The 27,275-nt window shown below is 43.1% G+C and overlaps 2 protein-coding genes across 3 annotated transcripts in view; one reads left to right on the forward strand and one right to left on the reverse strand.

Annotated features, from left to right (window-relative positions):
• The window catches only part of REC114 (REC114 meiotic recombination protein), a 104,446-nt gene extending 85,573 nt beyond the window's left edge, over window positions 1–18,873 (reverse strand). For both annotated transcript variants that reach the window (XM_050968445.1, XM_050968446.1), the window contains exons 1-2: window positions 18,639–18,873; window positions 8,255–8,344 (exon numbers count right to left, since the gene is read on the reverse strand). In XM_050968445.1, coding sequence (XP_050824402.1) covers window positions 8,255–8,344; window positions 18,639–18,863 — 315 coding nt within the window. In that variant the 5' untranslated portion in view covers window positions 18,864–18,873. The remainder of the gene's footprint in view (window positions 1–8,254; window positions 8,345–18,638) is intronic.
• Window positions 1–27,275, forward strand: part of LOC127058429 (myb/SANT-like DNA-binding domain-containing protein 2) — a 606,575-nt gene that overhangs the window by 224,511 nt on the left and 354,789 nt on the right. The window lies entirely within an intron of this gene.

The following is a 27,275-nucleotide window of genomic DNA, read 5'->3' on the forward strand; positions in this document are numbered from 1 at the left end:
TCAAACCACAATTTGAAGACTTCAATAACTCAGGCATAGGTTAGGGGTTTGTTATAGAAGTGGATGGGTAGGGTTCTGTGGCCTGCTTTGTGCAGGGGGTCAGACTAGATGATCACATTGGTCCCTTCTGACCCTAGAATCTATGAATCTATAAACTCTCCCACAAGACATGTGACGGAACTCAGTAGTGGACTGTTTTGAGCACTATATCAAGAACTGGCCTAACCGGATGACAGTTTCTGAACAAAATTGTGAAAAAATAGATGGCACTGTCACAGCCAAGGTTCTCAACATTGGGTTTAAAAGAAATGTTGAACACCTGCTGAGTACCCTGAAGCCTATTTCTGTAGTCTTGAACAAAATGCAAGGAAATAGCTGTTTTATTGCTGACACTGTTGAAATTTGGAAGGAACTGAGTGAGATCTTAAAAAGAGAAATATGCAATGACAGAGCTAAATTACAAGCATTAAAAAAACAAATGGGACAAGCACTATCTGCAGCTTATTTTCTTGCAAATATTCTCAATACTTGGTACCAGGGTCAAACCTTAACTGCTGAAGAAGAGGATTTGGCTATGACATGGGCATCCAGCAATCATCCCTCCATAATTCCAACTATAATGAACTTCAGAGCTAATGGTGAACCATTCAAGAAATATATGTTTGCTGATGAGGTTTTAAAGAAAGTCAAACCGATGAACTGGTGGAAGTCACTTAAGCACTTGGATTCAGAGACTGTTGAATAATCTCACTTTTAACAGCAAGCAATAGCTTCTTCTGCCGGTGTAGAAAGAATAGTTTCTTCCTTTGGATTAATTCATTCCAAATTGAGAAATCATTTGGGACCTGAAAAAACAGGAAAGCTTGTTTTTCTTTTCCAGATTATGAACAAATAGGAAAATGAAGGTGAAGACGACTGAGTTAGCTGCAGAAGCCAATATTTTAAGTTTCTCATATTGACCTGGCTGACATAGTTGATTTAATTTTTGTTTTTTAAAAAAATATTTAATTTAACTATTTTAGTTAAGAACAATTTTAACAAAAACAAACCTGATTTTAAAAATATTGAATGTTTAACTAAATTCAAAAATCGTATGCTTTTTTTGTTAAAATATTATGTTTGCCGTTGAAGAAAAACATCCAGAATACATAACGTTGTTTTAGTTAAATAAAACAATTTAAATATCTGTTTATTAATACAGCATAGCAAGAAAATCCTCCAAATATTAATGATTAACCTGCTGAATTGGAGATAGTTCACCTCTGTAACGACACTGCTTCTGGCGGGAAACAACTGAGAGTATCAATTCAGGACAAATTGCTTAGAGCACGGCAGTCACAGACCCAGGCTGGCGGTTCTCCACCTCTAAGGCACACCAAACCAGCCAAACAGAGAGGACTTCGGTTTCACCCTACTGTCTAACCATAAGTCATACAAGCAATACCTCGGTGCTTTGAACATCTACACAGACGCTCTTTTCCCTGCTTGTTTGTGAATTTACCACCACCAGCAACTTAGAGACTGGATTCTGTTTTAAAGCAATACTAAACCAATTCAAAGTACCTAAGGGTGAGAGTTTGCTTGCTTTCCCCTGCATTCTTAAGCATTCAGCCATAAAACTGTTCTGCTCTGAAACACCCAGTAACCAGATCTGTTCTTAGACCCTGGAGCACAGACTGCTTACTTAAAGAATCTCAATGGAGACATTCCTCTCTCAACAACCTTGTCTCCACAATAAACTGGTTAAGCACAACCACTTGGTTATATGGCTGTTCAACTTTCTTAATAGCTTTTACATCATCTGAGCCCTTCTTAAAGCTATCCACACCTTACGTAGCTTAGGAAAGTCAGTGGATCCATACACAACAGAAAACTTCTGGTTGTTAGAAACTGAAATTTCTTTGATTAAATCACTTCCACACCCTTCAGTTGCAGTAAACTGCTTGCAAAGACTACCATGAGGATTCCTTTCCCTAGGAGCTTCTCTAAGCAACAATTCACTCGTCACAGAAATTCTGCCCTTACCCTCTTCACCTAGGGCTTGCTCTAAAGGAACACTTTCCTGAGCAACAATAGATTTTTTCTGGGTCTCGCTTACATCCAGGATTACCTTTGGCTCATCAGGCAGATTTCTATACAATCCCCTTTCAGTCAAACTCATAGACTTACTAGATAAAAGGTTAAAGGTACTCTCTTTCCCTCTGCAACTTTCCTCACAGTTACTGGTGACATGCAAGTTGTCAGGCTCAACATACACAAGTTTAGGAATTATTTCCACCTTGTTGCAAGTTTCCACACTATCAATGGGTAATACAATCAAATTACCTTTAGGCTCTCCTTGTTCCATGGCAAGGATATCAACTTGATTAGACAGAGCTGCTACACTCTTTCCCAGCAACACATTAACAACGGGCAAAAAAAATATAAGCACCAGAATTGTTTGGTCTCTGGGACTTTGCCATGACACTAACTGGAAGCAACCTAGTTACAGTGCCATTCTCCCTAGCAGACACAAATCCCCTGCACCCCTCACATGCCCCCAGCCCCCTGCCCTGACCCCCGCACCCCCTCACACCTCCCCAGTCCCATGCCCTGACTCCTGCACTCCACACACATACACAGCCCCCTCCCACACCCCATGCCGTGACTCATGAACCCCCCCCCACATCCCCACCCCAATCCTGAGCTCCAAACAGGAGTTCCTGCACACACACTCCATTCCCACCTGCACCCCTCACACCAAAGAGAAGCTGCCCCCGGTAAGCGCTCCACATCCCAACCTCCTGCCTCAACCCTGAGCCCCGTCCCTCACCCTAGCTCCTGCCCAGACCCTGCACCCCAACATTTTTTTAACAATATTTAGAAAGATCATTAAGTGGTCCATCAAGACCCTCCTCAATTTTCAAGTAGTCTGCTGAAAAATAAGTTAGACTACAAGAACAATCAAGGTACCTCACTTTATTTCCATTTACTTGCTATTACTTATAGGAGGAAGATGAAGAAAAAAAGAATGAAAAGTAGGGGTGGGAGGAGATGAGAGAGAATGCAAGAATTTTTCTTGGCTGAGTCCCAAAGAGGGGCCCCAAAAAAATGAAGCTGAGCACAGGACCAGGGGACCCCCACTAACTCTAAATCCACCACTGGCTGTCACATCACCTGGGCTGGGGATACTGTGTCAGCTGATCCCCACAGTCGCCAACCTACCTTGGCAGTACAGCAGACATGGCCCTGCCCATTAGCTCCTCTCCCCCCCACCAAGAGGTGAAAGCAAACCGAGACAGTACTTCTGTGACAGTGATTTAAAGGGCCTGGAACTCCAGCCCCTGTGGGGAGCCCCAGGCCCTTTAGAGCGCCACCCAAGCCCCGCTGCCGGAGCTTCAGCGGTGCTACCCCAGCAGCGGCAGGGCTCCAGCAGCACTTTAAAGGGCCCGGAGCTCCCCGCTGTGGCAAGAGCACCAGGCTCTTTAAATCTCTGACTGAGCCCAACTGCTGGAGCCCCAGGGCCCCAGCAGCTGGGCTCCAGCAGGGATTTAAAGGGCATGGGGTTCCCCACAGTGGCAGGAGCCCCAGGCCCTTTAAACCCCGCCCGAGCCCTGCCACCCCAGGGTAGCGGTGGCAGGTTCCTGTGGTGATTTAAAGGGCCCAGAGTTCTGCAGCGGCCAGAGTCCTGGGCCCTTTAATTTGCCCCTGGTAGCTCCGGGGTGATTTAAAGGCCCTGGGGCTCCCAGCCACAGCCGGAGCCCCAAGGCCTTTAAATCTTGAAAGGCCATGCCTCTTCCTGTTGAGGCCACAGCCCTGCTCAGGACTCCCGCATACCGGTAAGTCCTTTAAGTTACTTTCACCCCCGCACCCACCCCTTGCTTCCCACCGCTTAAGGCTTAGCCCTCTCACTTTTAAAAATGATTGTTTGCCCCTCCCCTCCTCAGGCTTTTCTGGCACCCCTGCTGCCAGGTATCCAGTTTTAGACTGGAAACTCCAGTAGAAAGGGGGACCTGGGTGTCCAGTTAGCAGTGCTGACTGGAAACTATAGGAGTAACCACATTACCCTCCGCTCCTCGCACTCCCAACACCCACCCCAGAGAGCTGGAAGAGAACCTGTCCTGCTGCTGGAGGATGTCTTTGTTCTCCAACATCTTCAGTTGGTACCTTGCAGGGAAGGGGCCCAGGCCATCAGTTGCCAGGAGACAGGGTGTCAGCCATTCTCTGTGCAGACAGCATCACATCTGCCTAGGGCTCTGCAACAATCACACACCCTTATCACACTACCTAGACACTTAAGAAATGCATAGGGGAAACTGAGGCACCCACACAGTATTCAGAGAAAACGTTAAGAACATTCTCACTTTGTCACACTGGAGGAGGGGCAGCTCAGTGCAGAGAGAGATGAAGAGAATGGGCTAGAACTAGGGAGAAGGTAGGTACCCACTCTATGTGGGCAGGCGCGGGGGGAATCCTGTTTACGCCCCTCCCCAACCCTGCTGCACTTGCAGTTTACCCCTGGCACCTCCCTTGGTCCAGGAACCAACCCTAGCTCCCGCCCCACTGTGCTTTTGTCCCCAGCCCCTTTTCCCATCATCCCCCAGGGAGGTCCACAAATATGTTTGGAGCCGGGCTCACAAAAAGTTAATCCAGCCCTGGTAACAGGTAAGGTATAGTGACACTCATCTTCCACTATTCTTGCCTTCCCAAACTTCTGATTAGACAAAGCCATCAGCTCATAAGGTTGCCTAGGCTCATCCAAACTTTCTTTGTCCTTCTCTCCCTTCAAAAATCTACCCTTTTCAGCTAGGGCTTTAACCTGACCATCCATTTTAATCTGCTCCTGAGAAACGTTTTCCTGACCAATGAGTTCTTTCTGTGCTTGATCTAATTCCAAATTCACTTCTGAGACATCAGACAGACATTCAGAAACTTCCCTCAGAGACAAACAGTTATTTGCCACCTTTCACAGGTTAGTGTCCCTCTCCCCCTAGGGTAAATACATAAACCTGCTCAGAGTAATATAGCATACCAACATTGTTATAAACTGGACTTCCAAGAGAATACAGTTTCTGCTGTTCTTCAATTGCTTTTTTGACTTGGAGCCTAAGTCTGGCAATCCTCTTCTCAGCAGCCAGTCGTTCCATTTGCCATTTATGAGCCCTTTCCTCTCGTTTAGCAGCTTCTTCTTCCAATTCAGTATTCCTTTCCTTAGCTTCTTTCTCCAGCTGGGCCAAGGCTTGCTTCTCTCTCATTCAAATTTCTGCCAGTTTTTGATTATGTTCAAATTGCAGGCTGCCTCTCAGGGCTTGCAGTCTCACTGCTTCTGCTGATGCTTTCTGGCTCATGGTTACTGACCTTTAACCAACAAAACTCTCAATACCGAAATTCCAATTTGGATAGCATGGCGTTCTGATCCAAAGCTTAACTGACCTGGTTCTGTGGATCCTGCCAATTATGCCACTGTAACGATGCTGCCTCTGGGCACACCAAACCAGCCAAACACGGAGGACTTCAGTCTCACCCCATTGGCTAACCATACATTATACAGGCAATTCCCTTAGACACTCCAGTTTCCCAGTATCACTGCCACCCGCTATGGGGACAACTGGTTATGAAAACCAATACCCCAGTAAAAGAAAAAAGGTTCTCCCGATCCCAAAGGACCAAGTCCCAGACTCAAGTCAATATACAAGTCAGATCTTACCAACAAATCACGCTGTTGCCAATCCTTTAGAATATAAAGGTTTATTCATAAAAAGAAAAAATATATAGATGAGAGCTAGAATTGGTTAAATGGAATCAATTATGTACAGGAATGGCAAAGTTCTTGGTTCAGGCTTGTAGCAGTGATGGAATAAACTGCAGGTTCAGATTAAGTCTCTAGAGTACATCCACAGCTGGGATGGGTCATTCAGTCCTTTGTTCAGAGCTTCAGTTTGCAGCAAGGTTCCTCCAGAAGTAAGAAGCAGGACTGAAGGCAAGATGGAGGAGATTCAGCAACCTTTTACAGTCTCTTGCCATGTGGCCTCTGCTTTCTTTGTTCCAAAGACAAGCTATCCAGCACATGGCATGGAAAAACCTTAAGAGTTCTGTCCATAGGCATGTTCCTGCATGCCTTGCTGAGTCACAAGGTTTATCTGCCTTCTCTCAATGGGTCAGTTGTATAGCTGATGGTCCTTAATGGGCCATCAAGCAGGCTAGGCAGTGCTGATGCCAAATTGTCTGGGGTGTCACCCAGAAGCATAGCACAAGTTTGAAATACAGACAGTATAAAGCCAATACTTATAACTTTAAATACAAAAATGATACATGCATAAAGATAGTATAATCATAACCAGCAAATCACAACTTTGTCTTAGACACCTTACTTGACCTCCTTTGTACAAGATTTGGTGCCACTACAGCATCTTGGTTGCAACAATGGTCTATATAGTCACAGTTCGTGTCAATAATGTCACAACCACCCAATGACTTAATTAATTTCTGCTTCAATTACCTTTGGAAAATGAAATAACCAAATAATCATTCATTTTCTGATATAGATGTAAAACTAATCTGAAAAGTTTTCAAAATAAATCACTTTAAAATGTATAGTGTGTACCTTCTAAAAATGAAACCTACATCTCTCTCTGAGTTGTGAAGAATGTATTAAGGTTATAACAACCAACAAGAATGCACTTTTATGTAGAAATTCATGATTAAATCGAGTCTTCCTGACTCGTGATTTAAATCAATTTGATTTAAAATCAAATCTATCCTGTAACTCCTATAATCCTATGTTCTGTGATTCCTTAAGGTCCTCCTTAGACAAAAAATATGATTTTTCAAAAAGGTTCTAGAATCTAAATAAAGGCTGTTTTCTAAGGCATTTAATTCAGGAAAATCAGACAAAACAGAAAACTATGTGTAACGGTACCAGTTGATGTTCTCCAGAAAGATGATACTGCAAACAAAAATGTCATTTCGGTCTAAATAAACTGTGCAACATCCAAAATAGTTTGTGAAAGAACTGGAACACATCTTGATGACAAACCATAGAGGTATTTCCAGATCAACCATATTTAATCCACGGTAGGTTTTTTTTTTTTTAAGCGCAGCTGTTTTATTTTAATATTTGCTTACAATATAGAGTAGATATTACACGACACAGAGAGAGAATGCATCAAGAGGGAGGTTAATAAAACAATATTAGATTGTTTAAACATGATAATCATTGTGTAAATGTTAATTTAGATTTTAGGTTGGTGCAGAAGTGTGGTCATTGTTGTAAAGACACTGGAAAGGGGAAACTTTTAGGGAAGAGATGTAGATCGTTCAAGTTCTAAGGAGCAGTGTGAGAGAAAGCAATGAACAATAAACTAAGGGAAGCAGAATTAGTACATATTAGTAGTACATAGGTGGGTCAGAGCTGTGTAACTCTTTAAAGGGGAGGACAAGAAGTATAAAACTAAAGCAAAACTGTACAAGCCAAATTTAAGCATCAAGGGCATGGCAGATGTTAGGTGAACATGTAGTTCCTTTCTAGAAGAGCATCTCACCCAGCAATGCCTTGGACCACAGGATTTCTATGGCAAAAATTCACCAGGCAGTGTTCCTACTCTATGTTGTTGCACAATCTAGAGCATGATTTGGTCAGTTTCTTGCATACACTGACCATGCCTGATCCTAGTTCCCAGCACAGACCCAGTCAGTCATGCCTAAAGCTACCTATCAGGAGTTCTGCAAGCTCGTCCTGGCACAGAATCAATTTGTTCTGGCTGAGACTCTGATGTTAGCTTCTCTGATGTCATTGTGACTTCATTAAAATCATACAAGCTGGCTGTGTTGTAACCTAGGCTACAGCATAATCAACTAACAATTTCTCATCTCTGTTAATCTGTAACATTAAGGATGTATTTTATGTAACTATTTTCCAATTACATTTTTACCTGATCTACTCAAATAGGTGAAATATGTGAAAGTATCCAGCATATTGCTGAAAATGACATTCTTTGACACCAGTGGGACAGTTTCACCACACTTTTTAAATTTAGTTGTCAGTCACACAAGAAAAACACTACTATTCAATAGGGAAAGAAAAGTGCACTTTAACTATTATATAGATAAGTTTAGAGAACTTTTTCCACCATGTGAATTTGAATGTGCTAAGTAAAATTGGTACTGCTTTCTTTCAGTAACAGACCCCATTAAATTGAGGAAGGACAAAAGAATCAAGACTGATTACTAACTTGAGTTGAGAAATATGTTTAAGTACATGAAACTGAAAACCTACCTGTACTGCCCGTCTTTGAGAAATGAAGAAGTGTCCAGATACAACAATGGTGAGAATAAGATGGCCTGATTCTTCACTTGACTCCAAAACCTTTTTTTTAAAAAAAGACAAAAAACACACACAAGAGAGCAATCAGTTATAAACAAGAAACCTGTATATCCCACTGCCAGTATAATGGGTACAGGTAAAGCCAAAGTTTTCAATCTTGCGTGCCAGAAATTAAGCATCTAAAGAAACTGCTTAGTTTTCAGTGATAGTGAGCACTCCACTCCTATTGATAACAATGGGAGTTTAGAATGCTCACTAATTCTGAAAAGGACCTCTTACTTAGGCACCAAAATATAGATTTAGATACCTAACTCTAGGTAACGAAGTTTGAAATTTTTCATCTGAAACAGTGGTTCTCAGCATTCTTGATACCACAAACCACTTGTGAAAGAAAGAAAAATGATGAACCACTATTTTATTAATTTTAATATTTATGTTCAACAATTAATTATGATTTCATGAACAACTCAATCTAAAGCGGTAATGATGCATTTAGATATTTAAATACAAAGGTTACTGCTCAATTTAATCAATTTTATGCAAGAAGATAATGATAGTACAAGTCAATCTTCCGCTGTACTGCTGTTCAGTTCTAAAGTCCTTTGGAGTACTGACAAACTGTATAATAAGCAGAGCTGCAGTAAGCAAGATTCACATTGACTTTCTTCCCTTCAACCCTCAATCTCCTGTCATGCAAAGAGCGCGATACAGAATATAACATTTCTTTTCTTTCACATGAAAGGAAGTTAGGCCAGTTGATTCACCCAGATTCTTTTAATAACGTTTCAGCAACAATCATACTTCAAAGATTTGTATGGTTAATTTTTCAGGCAACCAATATTTATACTACTGATCTAGATTTCAGAATCTTAGAAGTGTGTGGAAGGAAGGGATGACAAGAGGTCATCTAGTTCAGCCTTCTATGCTGAGGCAATTATATGTACATAATTCCTTATAGGTGTTTGTCTTAAAAACTCCCAATGGAAGGGATGCCACAACCTCCCTTGGAAGTCTATTGCAGTACTTAGCTATCTTTATAGTTAGAAAGTTTTTCCTAATATCTAACCTAACTCTCCCCTGCTACAGGTTAAACTCATTACTACTTTTCCTACCTTCAGTTGGCATAAAAAACAATTGATTACAATCCTCTTTACAATAGCCCTTCACATATTTGTTTACCAAGTCCCCTTTCAGTCTTCTATTCTCAAGATTAAATATGCACAGATTTTTTAACCTTTCCTCACAGATTAGGTTTTCTAAACTTTATGATTTTTGATGGACACAATACTCCAGCAAATCTTTTTTATATTCAGATTGTCCTGAGCCCTCTCTTGCATTTAATGTTGCCACTCTAAAAATGACTTACTGCTTCTGGGTTGGTTTTGCTTTCATCCTGCTAAATTATGAGACTTGTAGTACTTAAACTCCAATTTTCCAAGGTATAAAACTAAACATTTATGCAAGAATGAATATTGAATGCACACAGATGGCTCTCCCTATGCAGCCTGCTCACTGTCGTACAAAATAAAAAGAAAGACACAGTCCATTCCCATATAGTTTACACTCCCAGTATATATTTAGGAAGATCCTGAACAATAGAGACATTTGACAAAATTCTATTGATCATGACTGGGTTTTCAGATCAACTGAAATAAAAAGAAAAGTAGTAGCTATTCCACTGACATTCTTTTTGTTCAAAAAGATTTTTAGACATGTAAAAGGAAGGCTTAGGTCTCTTAAACTTCTCCCTCCAGTTTAATACCTTTTTTGTTTATTTTAAATATATAGTGTGTGAAAAAGTGTAAACAGCAAAATACACCTCTACCCCGATATAACGCTGTCCTTGGGAGCCAAAAAATCTTACTGCGTTATAGGTGAAACCACGTTATATCAAACTTGCTTTGATCCAATATAGCGCGCAGCCCTGCCCCCCCCAGAGCGCTGCTTTACTGCGTTATATCCAGATTCGTGTTATACTGGGGTAGAGGTGTATTGGTTTATGAAATCACATCAGTGTCCATATTCTTAATTACATATGTAACACAAAACATCATTTGTGATTATGGTGAAGTTAACAGCACTATCCAACATGAAATTGTTTCCAAAGTATTCATTCCTTACACAGAATCATAGGGCTGGGACAGTGAGAGGTCATCTAGTCCAGTCCCCTGCACTCATGGCACGACTAAGTATTATCTAGACCACTCCGACACCTATTTGTCTAACCTGCTCTTAAAAATCTCCAATGATGGAGATTCCACAACCTCCCTAGGCAAATTATTCCAGTCCTTAACCACCCTGATAGGTAGGAAGTTTTTTCCTAATCCAACCTAAACCTCCCTTGCTGCAATTTAAGCCCATTGCTTCTTGTCCTATCCTCAGGGGTTAAGGGGAAAAAAAATCCTCCCTCCTCCTTCTAACTACCTTTTATGTACTTGAAAACTGTTATGTCCCTACTCAATCTTCTCTTTTCTAGACAAACAAACCCAGTTTTTTCAATCTTCCCTCAGAGGTCATGTTTTCCAGACCTTTAATCATTTTTGTCGCTCTTCTCTAAACTCTCTCCAGTTTGTCCACATCCTTCCTGCAATATGGTGCCCAGAACTGGACACAATACTCCAGTTGAGGCCTAATCAGCGCAGAGTAGAGCAGAAGAATTACTTCTCATGTCTTACTTACAACACTCCCGCTAATACATCCCAGAATGATGTTTGCTTTTTTTGCAACAGTGTTACACTGTTGACTCCTGTTTAGCTTGTGGGCCACTATGATGACCAGATCCCTTTCCGCAGTACTCCTTCCTAGGCAGCCATTTCCCATTTTGTATGTGTGCAACTGATTGTTCCTTCCTAAGTGGAGTACTTTGCATTTGTTTTTACTGAATTTCATCCTATTTACTTCAGACCATTTCTCCAGTTTGCCCAAACCATTTTGAATTATAATCCTATCCTCCAAAGCACTTGCAACCCCTCCCAGCTTGATATCGGCTGCAAACTTTATAAGTGTACTCTCTATGCCATTATCTAAATCACTGATGAATATATTGAACAGAACCAGACCCAGAACTGATCCCTGATCATCTCTGAGTACTGTGAAATTCAACAACATAGGCTACTTCTAAGTTCATTACACACCTGAAGGCAGTACAGACTGCATATTGTTCAACAGAAATGAACACTGATACAAAAAAAATCATCTGGATCATTCCTCTCTATTCAACATTGGTGAGGCCTCATCTGGAGTACTGTGTCAAGTTTTGGGCCCCACACTACAAGAAGGATGTGGAAAAATTGGAAAGAGTCCAGCGGAGGGCAACAAAAATTATTAGGGGGCTGGAGCACATGACTTATGAGGAGAGGCAGAGGGAACGGGGATTGTTTAGTCTGCAGAAGAGAAGAATGAGGGGGGATTTGATAGCTGCTTTCAACTACCTGAAAGGGGGTTCCAAAGGGGATGGATCTCAGCTGTTCTCAGTGGTGGTAGATGACAGAACAAGGAGTAATGGTTTCACGTTGCAGTGGGGGAGGTCTAGGTTGGATATTGGGAAAAACTTTTTCACTGGGAGGGTGGTGAAGCACTGGAATGGGTTACCTAGGGAGGTGGTGGAATCTCCTTCCTTAGAGGTTTTCAAGGTCAGGCTTGACAAAGCCCTGGCTGGGATGATTTAGCTTGGGACTGGTCCTGCTTTGAGCAGGGGGTTGGACTAGATGACTTCCTGAGGTCCCTTCCAACCCTGATATTCTATGATTCTATGGTTCTATAATCAAATCTTAGTTCCATTAAATCTTAAGACTCTCAATCAAGAGCTACCTTAGCTGCAGCTACCACATTTTGCTACACTTAAGATCACAAGAGATTTTACAAGGATAAATCATTGCACAAAGAGAACCACTAACAGTTCAGACAGCCCAAGTATCCTGATACAGGATAAACAACCCATCACTTCTTTTGTGCATTTATTTACACCAATGCAAAGTCAGTGTAAATCATTACCATTCTGTTTTACTAGCCTTTTCCATACCCTTTCTATCAGTATGAATGACTACTACCCAAAGTGCTGGGCAATGGACAATCCAGTCCAATACTTTTCATTTTAAATCATAAAAGGCTATTTCAAATTATTTGTTAAGAGCATCCAGGGTATATTTCTGTACTGTCAAAGCCCCTATTTCTTTTCAAAGACAAACCCCATTACATTTAATTTTAAATATTAAGTAGAGCAATCATTCTATGTCTTTACTGTTTATTTTAAATGTGAACATTTTTAAGGATAAAATCACCTAAATAGAACGAAATCCCTTGGGAATCTTCAGAGGATTAAAAAAATTAATTTATGTTTGCTTTTAGTGCAAAGGATAAGCTTCCATCATTAAAAATTCTTATTAAAAATTTCAAACAAGCAGAATAAAAAAAGACATTGCACAAAAGTCATGGAATAAACCAAAGATTACATCTAAGAATGCATGCAAAGAGCAAAAAGATGCAGCAGGAAGAGAGGTTTAACATCATGCAAGCCCAAACAATGTTCCTGCATGTGTTTTGTATCAAGGAATGAACAGGTTGATCAAGGTTTAGGCCTGCCTATATACTTCCCAATTATCTCTTTCAGACTCCGGTTTACTTCACTTTCAAGCATGTCCAGTGCTCTCATTTTATTTGCAAATTATCATGGCAGCATCAGTAGCAACTCCATACTTATGGATGCAACTAGACATCCATTATGAATCCTACATTCAAGTCCCCTTCTTCCACCTTTTGATTGGACTACTGGATTTGAGTAGTGGTACAGAAGTGTTTGGTTTTGTTTGTTCTCTTAAAAGAGATTTTGGTACATTCAGGACTTACAACACTAAGTACAAAATTAACCTGGGTTTTCAAGATATTCCTAGGCAACATAATGGCAGTGTGTTATTAAATTTCAGTCTAAATTTTCTTCACAGAATGATGGTTTGAAAACTTCAAGTTTCACATATTGGAGCACTTCAGCACTGCTGAAGCTGCCTGTTTGGAAGCCTAGTCACAGAGGCAACCCAGAAGAGATACCCTCTAGCTCTGCACTTCAGTGATGCCAAATCCAAGTATTCAAATCATAGGTCATGATTTGGGGGAGGTCTAGGTTGGATATTAGGAAACACTATTTCACTAAGAGGGTAGTGAAGCACTGGAATGAGTTATCAAGGGAGGTGGTGGAATCTCCATCCTTAGAGGTTTTTAAGGCCTGGCTTGACAAAGCCCTGGCTGGGATAATTTAGTTGGGGTTGGTCTTGCTTTGAGCAGGGGTTTGGACTAGATGACCTCCTGGGTCTCTTCCAACTGTAATCTTCTATGATTCTGTGATGACCCCCAAATCATGATTGGCTTTAAAAATAAGACATGTAGAGGGTTTTTTTTGTTTTCCTTCTCGCTTTCGCACTTTTAGGGGGTTGTGCTTTCAAGCTTATCTCCACAACCATGAAGGCTAGATTTTTTTTTTTTTTTTTAATAAAAGCTGAGATTCTAGCATATTCATGTAACTCTAAAGCAGAAGTGGGCAAACTACGGACTGCAGGCCACATCCGGCCTGGGGGACTGTCCTGCCCAGCCCTTGAGCTCCCAGCCGGGGAGGTTAGCCCCCGTCCCCTGCAGCCTCAGCTCACCATGCCACCAGCACTGTGGGCAGCGGGGCTGCAAGAGCCACCGGGTGTAGTGTATTAAATTACTCCCCATATGAATGTGCTACTTACGGAGCACCAGGAGTGGCAGCCGCAAGTAGTACACCATTAGTAGCACACTCCTATGGGGAGCAATTTCCTAGTGTATTAGATTGCTCCCCGTAGGAATGTTCTACTTACAGTGTACTACTTACGGCTACCAGTCCTGGTGCTCTGACGAGCATGGTAAGGGGGTGGGAGTGGGGGGCTGGATAAGGGGCAGGGGCTCCCGGGAGGCAGTCAGAGGACAAGGAACAGTCGCAGCTGGATAGGTATGAGAGTCCAGGGGGCCTGTCAGGGGGCAGGGGGGTGAATAGGGGTCGGGGCAGAAAGCGACAGGGAACAGAGGCAGTTGGATAGGCATGGGAGTCCCGGGGAGCCTGTCGGGGGAGGGGATGTGGATAGGGGTTGGGGCAGTCAGGGGACGGGGGGGATGGATATGAGATGGGGTCCTGGGAGGGGGCAGTAAGGGTGCAAGGAGCAGGGGGGGTTGGATGGGTCAGAGGTTCTGAGGGGGGCAGTCAGGGGGCAGGAAGTGGGAGCGGGCGGATAGAGGGCTGGGGCCAGGCTGTTTGGGGAGGCACTGCCTTCCCTACCTGGGTGTGTCCCTCCATACAGTTTGGAATCCCGATGTGGCCCTCAGGCCAAAAAGTTTGCCCACCTCTGCTCTAAAGGCTTTGAGAAAGCAACCCAATATCATGAAACTCATGATAAAAATCACAAGAGTTGGAGACCCTGGCAAAGAACCCTGGTATTATTATTCATTATTTGTACTGCAGTAGCACCTAGGAGTCCCAATCATAGACAAGGTCCACGGCATGCTTGGCGTGTACAAACAGAACTTCAAGTCCCAGTTCTAAAAAGCTTATGAGTAGGGCCATACTAAATTCATGGTCCATTTTGGTAAATTTCACAGCCGGTGGGTTTTAAAATTAGTCAATTTCATGTTTTCAGATCTTTACATCTGAAATTTCACATGTTGTAACCATGGGGGTCCCTCCAAACCCAAAAGGTGGACAGGGTGAAAGAGTCACAAGGTCATTGCAGGAAGGTTGTGGGATTACCACATTTACTTCTGCCCTGCTGCTTGCAGAAGCACTGTCTTCAGAGCTGGGAAGCCAGAGAGGAAGGCTGCTGGCCAGGCATCCCACTCTAAAGCCAACGCCACTGCCACTGCCAACGTGAAAGTCATATGATATGTGGGGGTGGGTTACTATATATCCAGTGATCCCGGCAGTCCCATGCCAGTGCGGGGAGGTGACAGCTCACCTCGAGCCGCAGACAGTACCGGATTTACCAGAAGGAGCGGGGAGGTGACACAAGGAGGATTTACCAGAAGGAGCAGGGAGGTGACAGCTCACCTTGAGCCGCGGACAGTACCAGATTTATCAGGAGCCCCATAACACTCACTTCCTCCCCTCTTGCAGCGCTGCAGAAGTGAAGGCTGTGAGAGCGAGCCTCGGAGCAGCAGGGATCCAGCATGGGAGCTGAGAACCCAAGGGGCCCTGGGAGCTGTAGTTCCTTGGCCAGCTCCCTGCCTATAGAACCGGCCCTGGAGCAGAGAAGGAACTACATTTCCCAGCATTCCCTAAGGAGCTATCAACAGGAAAGGGAGTGGGAAAGCTGAGACCGCATGCACTGCAGTTTGCCGTGAATGGAGAGCTGGCTGCTAGAAGGGGGTGGCACTCTGAATGGGGAACAAGTATACTCAAGAAGTAGAAGGCTTTGGTCCAGATATCACCCTCAGAAGACTTCCCCATAGTGGATTAGGGATGATGGTGTGACCTCACCTGGCAGTCCCCAAAGAAGGAATTGGGTGGACTAAATGGACAGTGCACCTCTCTCTATCTGAAGCCTAGCAAGGGAGGTATGTAGATCCCACCAGAAGTTAAAGTGATAAGTAAGGGAGGGAAGGCTCTACTAGAGGACTTAGGCAGCTTTAGATACAGTACCAGGCACACTGGAGGATTTCCACATCTGAGTCACAGAAGCAGAAATTGGCTTTTCCTTTCCAGATTTATATAATATTCAGAAAGGGAATCTAGCACCTGCCTTCCAGATTTGAACACTCTCAAAATTCAGACGTGCTCAAGCTCAGTTTAGGCTGCTGTTACTTCATTTCTCGCAAATCAAATATGCTGATCCACTGTAACTTGCTGCAGAAAAAGTAGGATAAAATTGAGCAACAAATGCTGGTATCTCCCCAGTGCTAACTAGGACTGGAATTGCTATTTTCAACAGCCATTACCCTTTTTTTAAGTTTTGTTTGTTTAAAAGGAAGACAGTAATATTGCATTGGCAAGTTCCCCAGAGTGGAACAAAAGAATAACAAAGGCACTTCAACTTTTCCTTGTTTATGTAGGACACTCTTATAATATGGATCCAGCTATCCTCCAATCACACAAGCTGCAAATTGTTCCACTTTATTGCAGTTCTGTAACCATGTGGGAACCAGTCCTGTCTGTGTTCTGTGCACATCCAAAATTCCTACTGAATTCAGAAGTGCCTTGCTTTTGTGATCATACTACCTGATATTTTCAGCCCTTGTAAGCAAAGCGGGTTTACATTTAGTAATTGGGTGGGAAGCCTCTCAGAAAAAGTTAGGTCCTGTAGGAGGTGTTGCTTATTCACTAGGAAATGTGAGACCTTCCTGTTACAATAGTAAACCTGTGCAACATAGAATGCACTTTGTTCCTAGAGTCTAGAATGGGGTCCTTTGCTTCTATACACAGCCCATTAAAGATAATGAAAAGACTCCCACTCACTTCAACAGGCTTTGGACAGAACTGGTTATACATAGGGTAACTCCACTGTCTTCACAGGGTCCTGGTCCCACAGCAGAGGGGGGCCATGTGAGCTTGTTGCAGAGCTGCTGCTCAAGGATGGGAACCTCCTGGCACCCCAGCCTTGAAAATCATTCAGCCTGCACTTTCTGCATGACTATGTGCTAGCTGAGGGATGCATGGGAATTGGTCGCCTCTGCTGCAGGTGACGGGCATCTCAGGTACTTAATGATATGGCTTAGAGGAGGGAAGCACTTAAGTGCAGAGTCTGCAGCTGCCTAGGGCCAGTGCTAAGGATTTAGAATCCCTAGTGCTGCCGTTGCAAGGTTCAAGAATGCTCAGCCTTGGAACTGTCACCCTCCCTTGACTAGTAGTTACAGCTATCTAAGGCTGGCCTCTGGCAATTGGCCCCATGGCTATAGCCAGAGAAGCTGCAAGTGGCTCTGTGACCACTGGGGACCATTAAACTAGAGCAGATAAAGAAACTGGAATTAATCTCAAAGAACAGAGGTCACCAGTAGGAAAGAAATGTCAAGGGAAGCAGGCAAAGAGGAAGCAGGTCAGGCTTGTAGCAGGAGAAGAGCCCCAGCTGGTTGGGGAGCATGTCCAAAATAGAAAGGAAACAAGCATGGGGAGAGATGGTGGTGATCAGGTAGTAGACTAGCATGTAGATGGGAGCAGAGAAAGGCTGGTGTCTTCAGATTCCCAAGGGCTAGTCTTCACTTTGAGGAAATGGTGTTTGCAAGTGACTTGCTCAAATGGCAAGATAGATGCGGAGGGAGGGATTTGTCAGAATTGATTGGGTATCTGCTGGCTTTGGAACTTTGAGCTGAAACTAGGAGCACATACTGTGACTGGTGACATAGAGTGGTACTGGAGACATGGCTATAGAAGGGCTGAATGAGGAAGGAGATAAATCCGTGGGGAGTTTCCCAGGTCACTATGAAAGTTCTACTCACTGTGGACACTGGTAAACCCACCTGGGTGTACAGCTCAATGAGAAAAGCTGAGGGAGCTGTGTATGGCAATGCATATAGTCATGCAGAGGTATGTGACCAAATGAAAAGTGTCTCAGATACAGTACCGGATATACTATGGCACCGCCACAACAGTCCCACACTCTGATCCCACAATGACTACATAGGGGCCCACAAATATGTTTGGTGTCAGGGCCCCCACAAAAGGTTAATATGGCCTTGGCCACAAAGCTTCCTGCAGCTGGGGGAAGAGACCAGAGGTGGGTCTGCGCAGCTTCTGAAGAAGGGGAAGAGGAAGTCTGGTCCCTCCCCATCCAGGACTTGCAGCAGCTGGAACTCAGGGTAGGAACCCAAGCTTCCATGGGCGAGATCAAATTTCATGGTCCATAATACATTTTTCACAGCTGTGAATTTAGTAGGGCCCTACTTATGATCTAAGTCCCCTTATCATTATTTCCTGCTCACCACCATGTCCTCTGCAGATTTCTCTCTCTCACATTTCACGTCCATCCTGTTGCTTCCCATTCAAGTTGGAAACATCCATAAACTTAGTGGGTAATAAATACTGTTTAATTTTAAGATATTCATGTTTACACATAATTTCTGGATATGACAGGGGACCACAATGTCGGGGGGGGGTGTGTGTGCAAGGGAGACTCTGTTGCCACAGTGCCTGGGTGCACAGACTGAGGGTATACAAGAGACTAGCATGTCCAGAGAGGCTGGGGTAGAGTGCAGGTGCGCGGGACACAAGGCTGAGCCCCCCAAAATGGGGAGGACATACGGGCGTTTGGGGCAAGTACTGAGGCTTCCGGGAACCAGGGCAGTGACGGCGGGTGCAGCTCCGCCCGAGGCACCCAGCCCCAGCGCACAAACCAGGCCTCACCTTCCAGGAAGCCGAAGCTCCCGCCCCACACGGTGGGTCTCCCGGGGAGACAAAGCGGCCATAGCGCTTCAGCGGCCACGTCTCGGCGCTACTGAGTGGAGACGCTGTCCCGGCGCCACGCGCCTGCTCGGGAACGAAACACGGGAGCGTCCCCGCCGGCTCAGAGGTAGAGACTGAAAGCTTCCGACCCGGCCCCACGCCGCCGCCCTCCTCCGCAGCCGCCATTGCAACTATAACGCCGACAACGACTGCGCCACGGGACGGCACCCGGCCGCCAACCAGGAGGTGAGACGTAGACGGCAGCCAATGGGATGCGTCCGCTCTTTCCCGCTCGAGCCTTCTCTGCCCAATGCCGATTGACCCGGCGCAAAGCTTAAAGCGCGCGTGGCGAGGTGCACAGAGACCGCACCCTGCTGCTGAGGCGGAGATAGCAGCGTTCTTGTCCCTCAGAGTAGCCTGTACACTGCTTCCCTCATCCCAGTTAGCGCCATTCCGTGGCTTCATCTGTTCCCTTCATCGGCTCAGCACCTCCCCCTCCTCGGACCCTGTCAATTCCCCTTCACGTCTACCAAATCCTTTATTCCACTTGAAGGCTGTCAAGTCCTCTCCTTCTCCAATTTCCCTCAATCCCTCTGTTCCTCAGACCCCTCTCAAACCCACCCCCAATCTCCCTAATAAAAGTCCTCAGACTGTGAATGTAACCCACACACCTTTTGGGGGTGGTCTGTCCAATCTAGTGGCACTGAGACCACTTAGGGAGAGAGAAAATGAGTCTGCTCTACAGCATTAGCTAATAGCCAGTTGGCTTTTAGCTGGTGGTAGAAGCTCAGGCACTACACTCCAGAGGCCCCAAGTTCCACCCCTGCCGGCCAATGAACAGGGTCTGTCTGTGTTACACAAACCCAAGTTTCTTGCTTGAATTTGCCCCCCACAAATCCACATGCTGGCTCTGCTGGCCTAGCTACTGTTGCAACAGAAGAAATTCTGTGGGGCATATAAATGCACAGTCTTACCCAAGCCAGTTATGTTGCACACATGCCTTTGAATGCAACATGAATACAGTACATCTGCCAAATGAGGGCCAGCCACTTTGTTGGATGTACTTTGCATCATTTTCCTGCTGGAATTTTTAAAAATTTTGCAGTCCTTCTATTGACTTATCACCCTTCCTACTGGGGCCTTCAACAGGCAGTAACTGACAAACTGTACGAAAAAGGACTAAAAATGTCAGAATCCCACTTTTGCTTCAGAGCACTTTGTAGTGGAGGGAAGCAGAGACAGGGATTAATTTAGATTTTGTAACCAAAAAAAAAGGAATACAAAATCTAATTTCACTAACAATGTTTCTAGTGTCAACAAAGGTCAAACTTTGTTCATAAAGGGACAGACATTTGACAATATGAATCATAGGGCTATTCAAATTACAACATAAATTAGTGGTATTCCACTCTTTAAATAGCAGAGCAGGCATGTGATAGGGTGAAGAGGAACCTGACTACTTTGAATATAGGTTCATGATTTAAAATAGGTAAGAAGCTCTTTACTCCCATCCAGAGGCAGCAGTGATTATGAATTGTGGTCTGTGCCTGTTTCTGCATAAGCAGGACATACTAAGAAACATTTTGTGTCCAATGCAAACCATCTGTTTTTCTGTCATATGCTATTTGGAATTGGAAGAGCATTCCTCACCAATTTAGTACATTCTTAACATAATCTAGGCATTGTATGGGGTGAGTTCCACAGGTAGTATCTCTGCATAGTAAACAGCCACACCTGTAAGGGGTGGTTTTGCTTGCACTTGGTCTCAACAACTCACTCAGTTCTCATTAGGGGCTCCAAATAGCTGCATGTGTGCCACAGTACCACGCCCTGGGACCTTGCCTTGGTTGGCATGTTAAAGCTAATGAGGGTAGCTAGCAGTGACAAGTGCAAGTGAAGGGCACATGCCATGTGCATGCCAAGGATTTATGCTCATACACTTGGCAAATATTAGACCATAGATCAAATGAAGAATGGAAAAGATTTCACTCATCCTCATAAACATTGTTGAGTTGACAGATGGGAATCAAAGAAGAATGTAATCTAGATCAAATTTTAGCCGAAAATTTTTTTCTTCTGAGCCTTACTTGCCACCATTTCCCACTGGTGTCATTTCAGCTGGAAGCTCCAAAAAACACCAACAGAAAATTGATCATGCATCAGGCAGGGATTTGTGGCTATTGAAATCTGGATAGACAAAAAAAAAAGTAAATTAATTATTAGTCATTGTTCTTTGTTCTGATTTACTATGATAAAATTTGTACGAGGCACCATCTTTATTAAGCAAACTTTTGTTTTCAGGAACCAACCCAAAGTATTCCCCAGTGCACTGAATACAGTTCTGCTTTTCCTTTATGAGATGACAGTCTCCATTAAGCAACTGATTTTTGTAAGTCCGTTGCAAGGTTTCACAGTATCTTTATATCCGCAGGTGGCCCGAAATGTTTGGGAATTGTTAGGAAAAGTAATGGGACTCATCGTTGCTGTCATTTCAAGCAAAAAATATCAGCTGCTACCTTTTTGGCTAATGATTTGTGTGGCTGCTAGCAAAGTGTAAAGCATGAAACATTGTAAAAAAACACTAAAGTATTGACTTGGCCCTGTTTTTTGACAGTCTGCCATGAGGTTGGCACTCATGGTTGTGAACCATTTCAGACACTGTGACAGGTGCTTTATAAGGTAAAATGTTGTAGTTTTTATTTTAGGTCCAGATTGTGCTCTTGCCTGAGTGTTCAAGGGAGAGAATGGGCACAAGGGTCCTCTTTTCCTTCTTTACCTCTCTGAGACAGAAACCAGACATAATGAGAGTCTTTGTACTCCCAAAATTAAAATGATAGGCTTTTACACTCATTTTGTATTCACTTTGCACAGGTCTAATTGACTACACAAGGTTCAGAGCAATGAAAAATCAGGCCCAGTAAGCATAAGGACTATGCCAAGATTATGTTTCCAGTATCAACTACACAAAAATGAGGAGGTTTGTTAAACAGAAATTAAAGGGTACAATGCCAAAAGTGAAATTTCTGCAAGCTGCGTGGAATCTTTTTAAAGATACCATAACAGAGGTTCAACTTAAATGTATACTGCAAATTAAAAAACATAGTAAGAGAAACAAGAAAGAGCCACTGTGGCTAAACAACAAAATAAAAGAAGCAGTGAGAGGCAAAAAGATATCCTTTAAAAAAGTTAAATCTTAGTGAGGAAAATAGAAAAGAGCATAAACACTGGCAAATGATGTGTAAAAATACAATTAGGAAGGCCAAAAAAGAATTTGAGGAACAGTTAGCCAAAAACTTAAAAAGAAATAGCTTTTTTTTTTTAAGTACATCAGAAGCAGGAAGCCTGCTAAACAACCAGTGGGGCCACTAGACAATCGAGGTGCTAAAGAAGCATGTCAGGACGATAAGGCCATTGCAGAGAAACTAAATGAATTCTTTGCATCGGTCTTCACGGCTAAGGATGTGAGGGAGATTCACAAACCTGAGCAATTCTTTTTAGGTGACAGATATGAGGAACTGTCACAGATTGAGGTATCATTAGAGGAGGTTTTGGAACAAATTGATAAATTAAACAGCAATAAGTCACCAGGACCCAGATGGTATTCACTCAAGAGTTCTGAAGGAACTCAAATGTGAAATTGCAGAACTATTAACTGTAGTCTGTAACCTCCCATTTAAATCAGCTTCTGTACCAGATGACTGGAGGATAGCTAATGTGATGCCTATTTTTAAAAAGGGCTCCAGAGTTGATCCTGGCAATTACAGGCTTGTAAGCCTGAGTTCAGTACTGGGCAAACTGGTTGAAACTATAATAAAGAACAATATTGTTAGACATATAGATGAAAATCATTTATTGAGGAAGAGTCAACATGGTTTTAGTAAAGGGAAATTATGCCTCATCAATCTACTAGAATTCTTTGAGGGGGTCAACAAGCATGAGGACCAAGGGGATCCAGTGGATATAGTGTATTTAGATTTTCAGAAAGCTTTTGACAAGGTCCCTCACCAAAGGCTCTTACACAAAGTAAGCTGCCACAGGATAAGAGGGAAGGTGTTCTCATGGATTGGTAAGTGGCTAAAAGATAGGAAACAAAGGGTAGGTATAAATGGTCAGCATTCAGAGGTAAATAGTGGTGTCCCCCACGGGTCTGTTCTGGAACCAATCCTATTCAACATATTCATAAATGATGTGGAAAAAGACGTAAACAGTGAGGTGGCAAAATTTGCATATGATGCAAAAATACAGTCTGCCTGGGTCTTAACTACAAAAGGCTCTCTCAAAACTGGGCCACAAAATGGCAGATGAAATATAATGTTGATAAATGCAAAGAAATGCACATTGGAAAGCATAATCCCAACTATACATATAATCCCAACTATACATATAAAATGATGGGGTCTAAAATAGCTGTTACCACTCAAGAAAAGGTCTTGGAGTCATTGTGGATAGTTCTCCCAAAACATCCACTCAATGTGCAGCAGCAGTGAAAAAAGCAGTGAAAAAAACAGATTACTGGGAATAATTAAGAAAGGAATAGATAATAGGACAGAAAATATCTTGTAAATCCATGGTACGCCCACATCTTGAATACTGTATGCAGATGTGGTCGCCCCATCTCAAAAAAGATATATTGGAATTGGAAAAGGTTCAGAAAAGGGCAACAAAAACTATTAGGGGAATGGGCTTCTGTAAGAGGAGAGATTAATAAGACTGGGACTTTTCAGCTTGGAACAGAAACAGCTAAGGGGAGATATGATTGAGGTCTATTAAAATCATGACTGGTGTAGAGAAAGTAGATAAGGAACTGTTGTTTACGACTTCTCATAACACAAGAACTAGGGGTCACCAAATGAAATTAATAGGCAGCAGGTTTAAAACAAATAAAAGGAAGTATTTCTTTACACAACGCACAGTCAACCTGTAGAACTCTTTGCCAGGGGATATTGTGAAGGCCAAGACCATATCAGAGTTCAAAAAAGAACTAGATACATTCATGCAGGATAGGTCCATCAATGGCTATTAGCCAGGATGGTAGGACTGGTGTCCCTAGCCTCTGTTTGCCAGAAGCTGGGAATGAGCTACAGGGGATTGATCACTTGATGATTACCTGTTCTGTTCATTCCTTCTGGGGCACGTGACACTAGCCACTGTTGGAAGACAGGATACTGGACTAGACTGACCTTTGGTCTGACCCAATAGAGCCATTCTTATGTTCTTGTGGCAGGGCTGGCCAGGTAGAGAGGAGCATTGTCTCCAAGGATATCACAGCACCCACACTGTACCCTGGGACCAGTGAGAAGCATTTTGAACTGATTCAGAAACTATGGCTTCTGGAGCTTAGGCTGAGGCTGTAGCTATAAATCGCAATCCAGCCCTTATTGTTTGTTTATGTTAATCTGTGTGAAATGTGGAAGCTACAGATCTTAAGGATTTGTTGGAAGCTTTTTTCAGTTACAGTTCTCATGAGGTTTATGCTCTCAGAATTTCATTTCCAATTTCATTTTCTAACAAATCCAAAAAGTGCAAGTGAAGTTCATTCAAAACTCCCTATTTTTGCCTAGTTTTCACCAAAGGCCTTACATTTGGCCTTGGTTCAATTAAAGGTCTGTAAACATCAGCAAAACTAAGTAGATCATCCTCAACTTCCCATTTTGCAATGAAATCTGAAACCAAGTGAAATAGTTTTGGGTTTCATTATGAACGGTTCATCCAGTTCTCATTCTAAGCTCTGTGTGAGTTATCAGTGCTACCTGTACTTCCTGGCACAACCACTACTCTACCAGTCTCTTCTGACCAAGGATTATAAAGCACTTTGGGATATTACTGTAAGTAGGAAATGCACTGTGTTAAAAATCCATTCTATTTTAGTTTTATGGTGCCTGTGCTTAGCTAACATTGGATTGTATATCTTGGTAATAAAATAGAAATAATTGCTCTCTCTCACTCTGCTCTTGGTTTTATATAATCCTATGAGCAGCCTAAATTTTCTCTAAAAAAAGAATGATGCTACAGTGACTCATAGTAACACTTTGCACTTTTATCCATTTCACTTATAGGATTTACCTATCATCAACCTCTAGGCTCACTATGCATCAGCCATCCAAGGTCATTTAAAGGGCTGTGATAGAGGCTGCAGTCTCTGTCCAGAGAGATGTTTGGGAATCTGTGCTAACAAAGTGAGCTGGGGTGCCACTCTTAAACCACCTCCTCAACTAACCCACTCAGAACAATCCTGAATAAACAGCCTTAAAACATTTTACAAAGTTAAGTGTTTAGGTTTTTTTCCCCTTTCAAAGATGGAGAAACTCAGGCATAAAGAAGTTAAATGACTTAACAAGGTCTGAAGAAGTGGGTATTCACCCACAAAAGCTCATGCTCCAAAACGTCTGTTAGTCTATAAGGTGCCACAGGATTCTTTGCTGCTTTTACAGATCCAGACTAACACGGCTACCCCTCTGATACATAAGGTCACACAGAAGGTCAGTGACAGAACAGGAATACAAGTCTCCTGACTGTTAGTTACCTTCTTTAACCAAAAGACACATTGCTTGTCATGAGTGAAAGGGAAAATTCAAAAAGATTTTTGCCAGCAGATTTCATTCTGCTCCTGTCAGGTGACCAGAGTTGACCTGTAAACTTAGGATTTTCTTGGAAACCACAGAGGAAAATAATGTGGGGAGTGTCAGAGAAATAAAGAGTGTGAGAGCATATATCAAATGCATTTTTCTTCAGTGCAACAAAAGTTGTTGTGGAAAGTGGTTTGTCTGCAACATTTTCTAGTGTCTGATTGTTCTGCAAGAAAGAATTCTGACAGGCATGCTCAAGGTTCCCATGAAAGAAGGAAGGAAGATAAAAATCTCAGTCTGCATCTCAATTTTTTTAACAAAACAAAAAAAGACCAAAATGTTACTTTGGAAGAAACAGAGCTGAAGCAAGAGCAGCTGTCAAATGAGATGCTCCTATCAAATTTTATTTAAAAAAATATTCTGTTTTGAATGTGATGCCCATGAAATGAAAGACCTAAATTGCAGCAGCTAGAGCTGGAGCTAGAAATAGTATGGGTAGAGGCTATACAAACTTCCCCACTCTCAATTCCTGACATGAAATCCTCACACAGCTCTGCTGATATATATCAGCCTTGAACCTACAGTATCACCAGGGCCTCGCAGAGGTTTCTGGGGGCTTGAGGCAAAACGTGAAACTGAGGATCCCCCACCCCCACCCAACTTCTAAACAAATTACCACTGAGGGGAGGCCTGGCGGGAGGATGTTGGAGAGCAAGCCAACCTCACACTCACTCTGAAGCGATGGTTTCTGTCCCAAGGGGCTGGACCTCGCTCCCCACTCCAGACATTGCGACCTGGCGCACAGAGTTGCAGCACCAGTCTGGTTTGGCCTGGCCACCCTTCCATCATGACAGAGGGCCAGCAAGGCCAAAACTGTATGGCTCTCTGACCTCACAATCCAGGTCGTGATACCTCATGGTTTGGGGACCTTCTCAAATAGGGGATGTGGGTCAAACTGACCTTTTTGTCACATCCCCATCCCCCAGATGGCCCTGAGTATTGCTTACTATCTGGTTGTGAGGCACCACTTCCACATATATCTCTGCTAGTGGACCTCAGGGATGATTTCATCACTCCCTGCTGTTCCAGCCCTGAGTGTCCCCTGAACAGAGACTGCCAGTGTGTCACTGGCTATGTGGTCTGACTTGTGGTTACACGAAGATTGTCAAACTCAGTCTTTCTTATATACTAAGTAGGATTTGAACCCAGAGAAAAAGGCTAGTTCATTAAGCCCCTGATCTCCCAGCTCCTGACAATGCTGAGTTTCCTGGAACATTGCACTATTAGTTCTATACCTAGAGGATAAAGGTGTATGAAACTGGTTAAAATGTTATTCTTGCAAAAGGCTACTGAGGCTGCCAATTTTAAACTACAAAAAGGAGAGAGAGAAAAAAGTGTCTGGCAGTGAAACTGACAAAATAAAGTCACATTTGATCAGAGATGAGGTGGCAAATTTGTAGCCACCTAGGACTTCACAATTGTCACTGTGCTGCACACTGTGGCTGCTAGGAACTTCACAGAGAAACCAGTGGCATAAGTCAAATCCTCCTGCTACGAAAGCACAGAAGCCTAGCAGTGAGAATCCCCATTAGCTAGAAGAGCATAAATAAGCGGATGTGGCCTAGGGGAGATGAGGGTGAAACTAAAAGCATTTTTTTTATTATGTTGTGATTTTGCAGAGTTTTACATTGTTTTATATCCCATATCTGCAGTTTTCAATTTTCTTGAGTATAGGGGTCCAAAATTATTTCCTTCCCCAGTCAAAATTGTGTGTGTCATTCATACCAGCCCCTTCCAGTCCTGCAAGTGACTGTGGCTGACCTTTGTCTGGGGAGTTGCTTTGGCAGCTGCAAAGTGGCCTAGGTGTTATCTTTTAACCAACAGGAGAATGCAGATGGGCAGTACGTCTTCCCCTGTGCATTTAAAACACAAAACAAAAGCAGCTATAATCTGGTGCATTTCAAAAGCCAAACAGGGTCTTTAAGATGTAGTAATAAATGTCAACTTTGGTAAGATTGATTTAGGTAGATGG

The sequence above is a fragment of the Gopherus flavomarginatus genome, chromosome 9, assembly GCF_025201925.1.
Source record: "Gopherus flavomarginatus isolate rGopFla2 chromosome 9, rGopFla2.mat.asm, whole genome shotgun sequence".
Taxonomy (NCBI): Eukaryota; Metazoa; Chordata; order Testudines; family Testudinidae; genus Gopherus; species Gopherus flavomarginatus.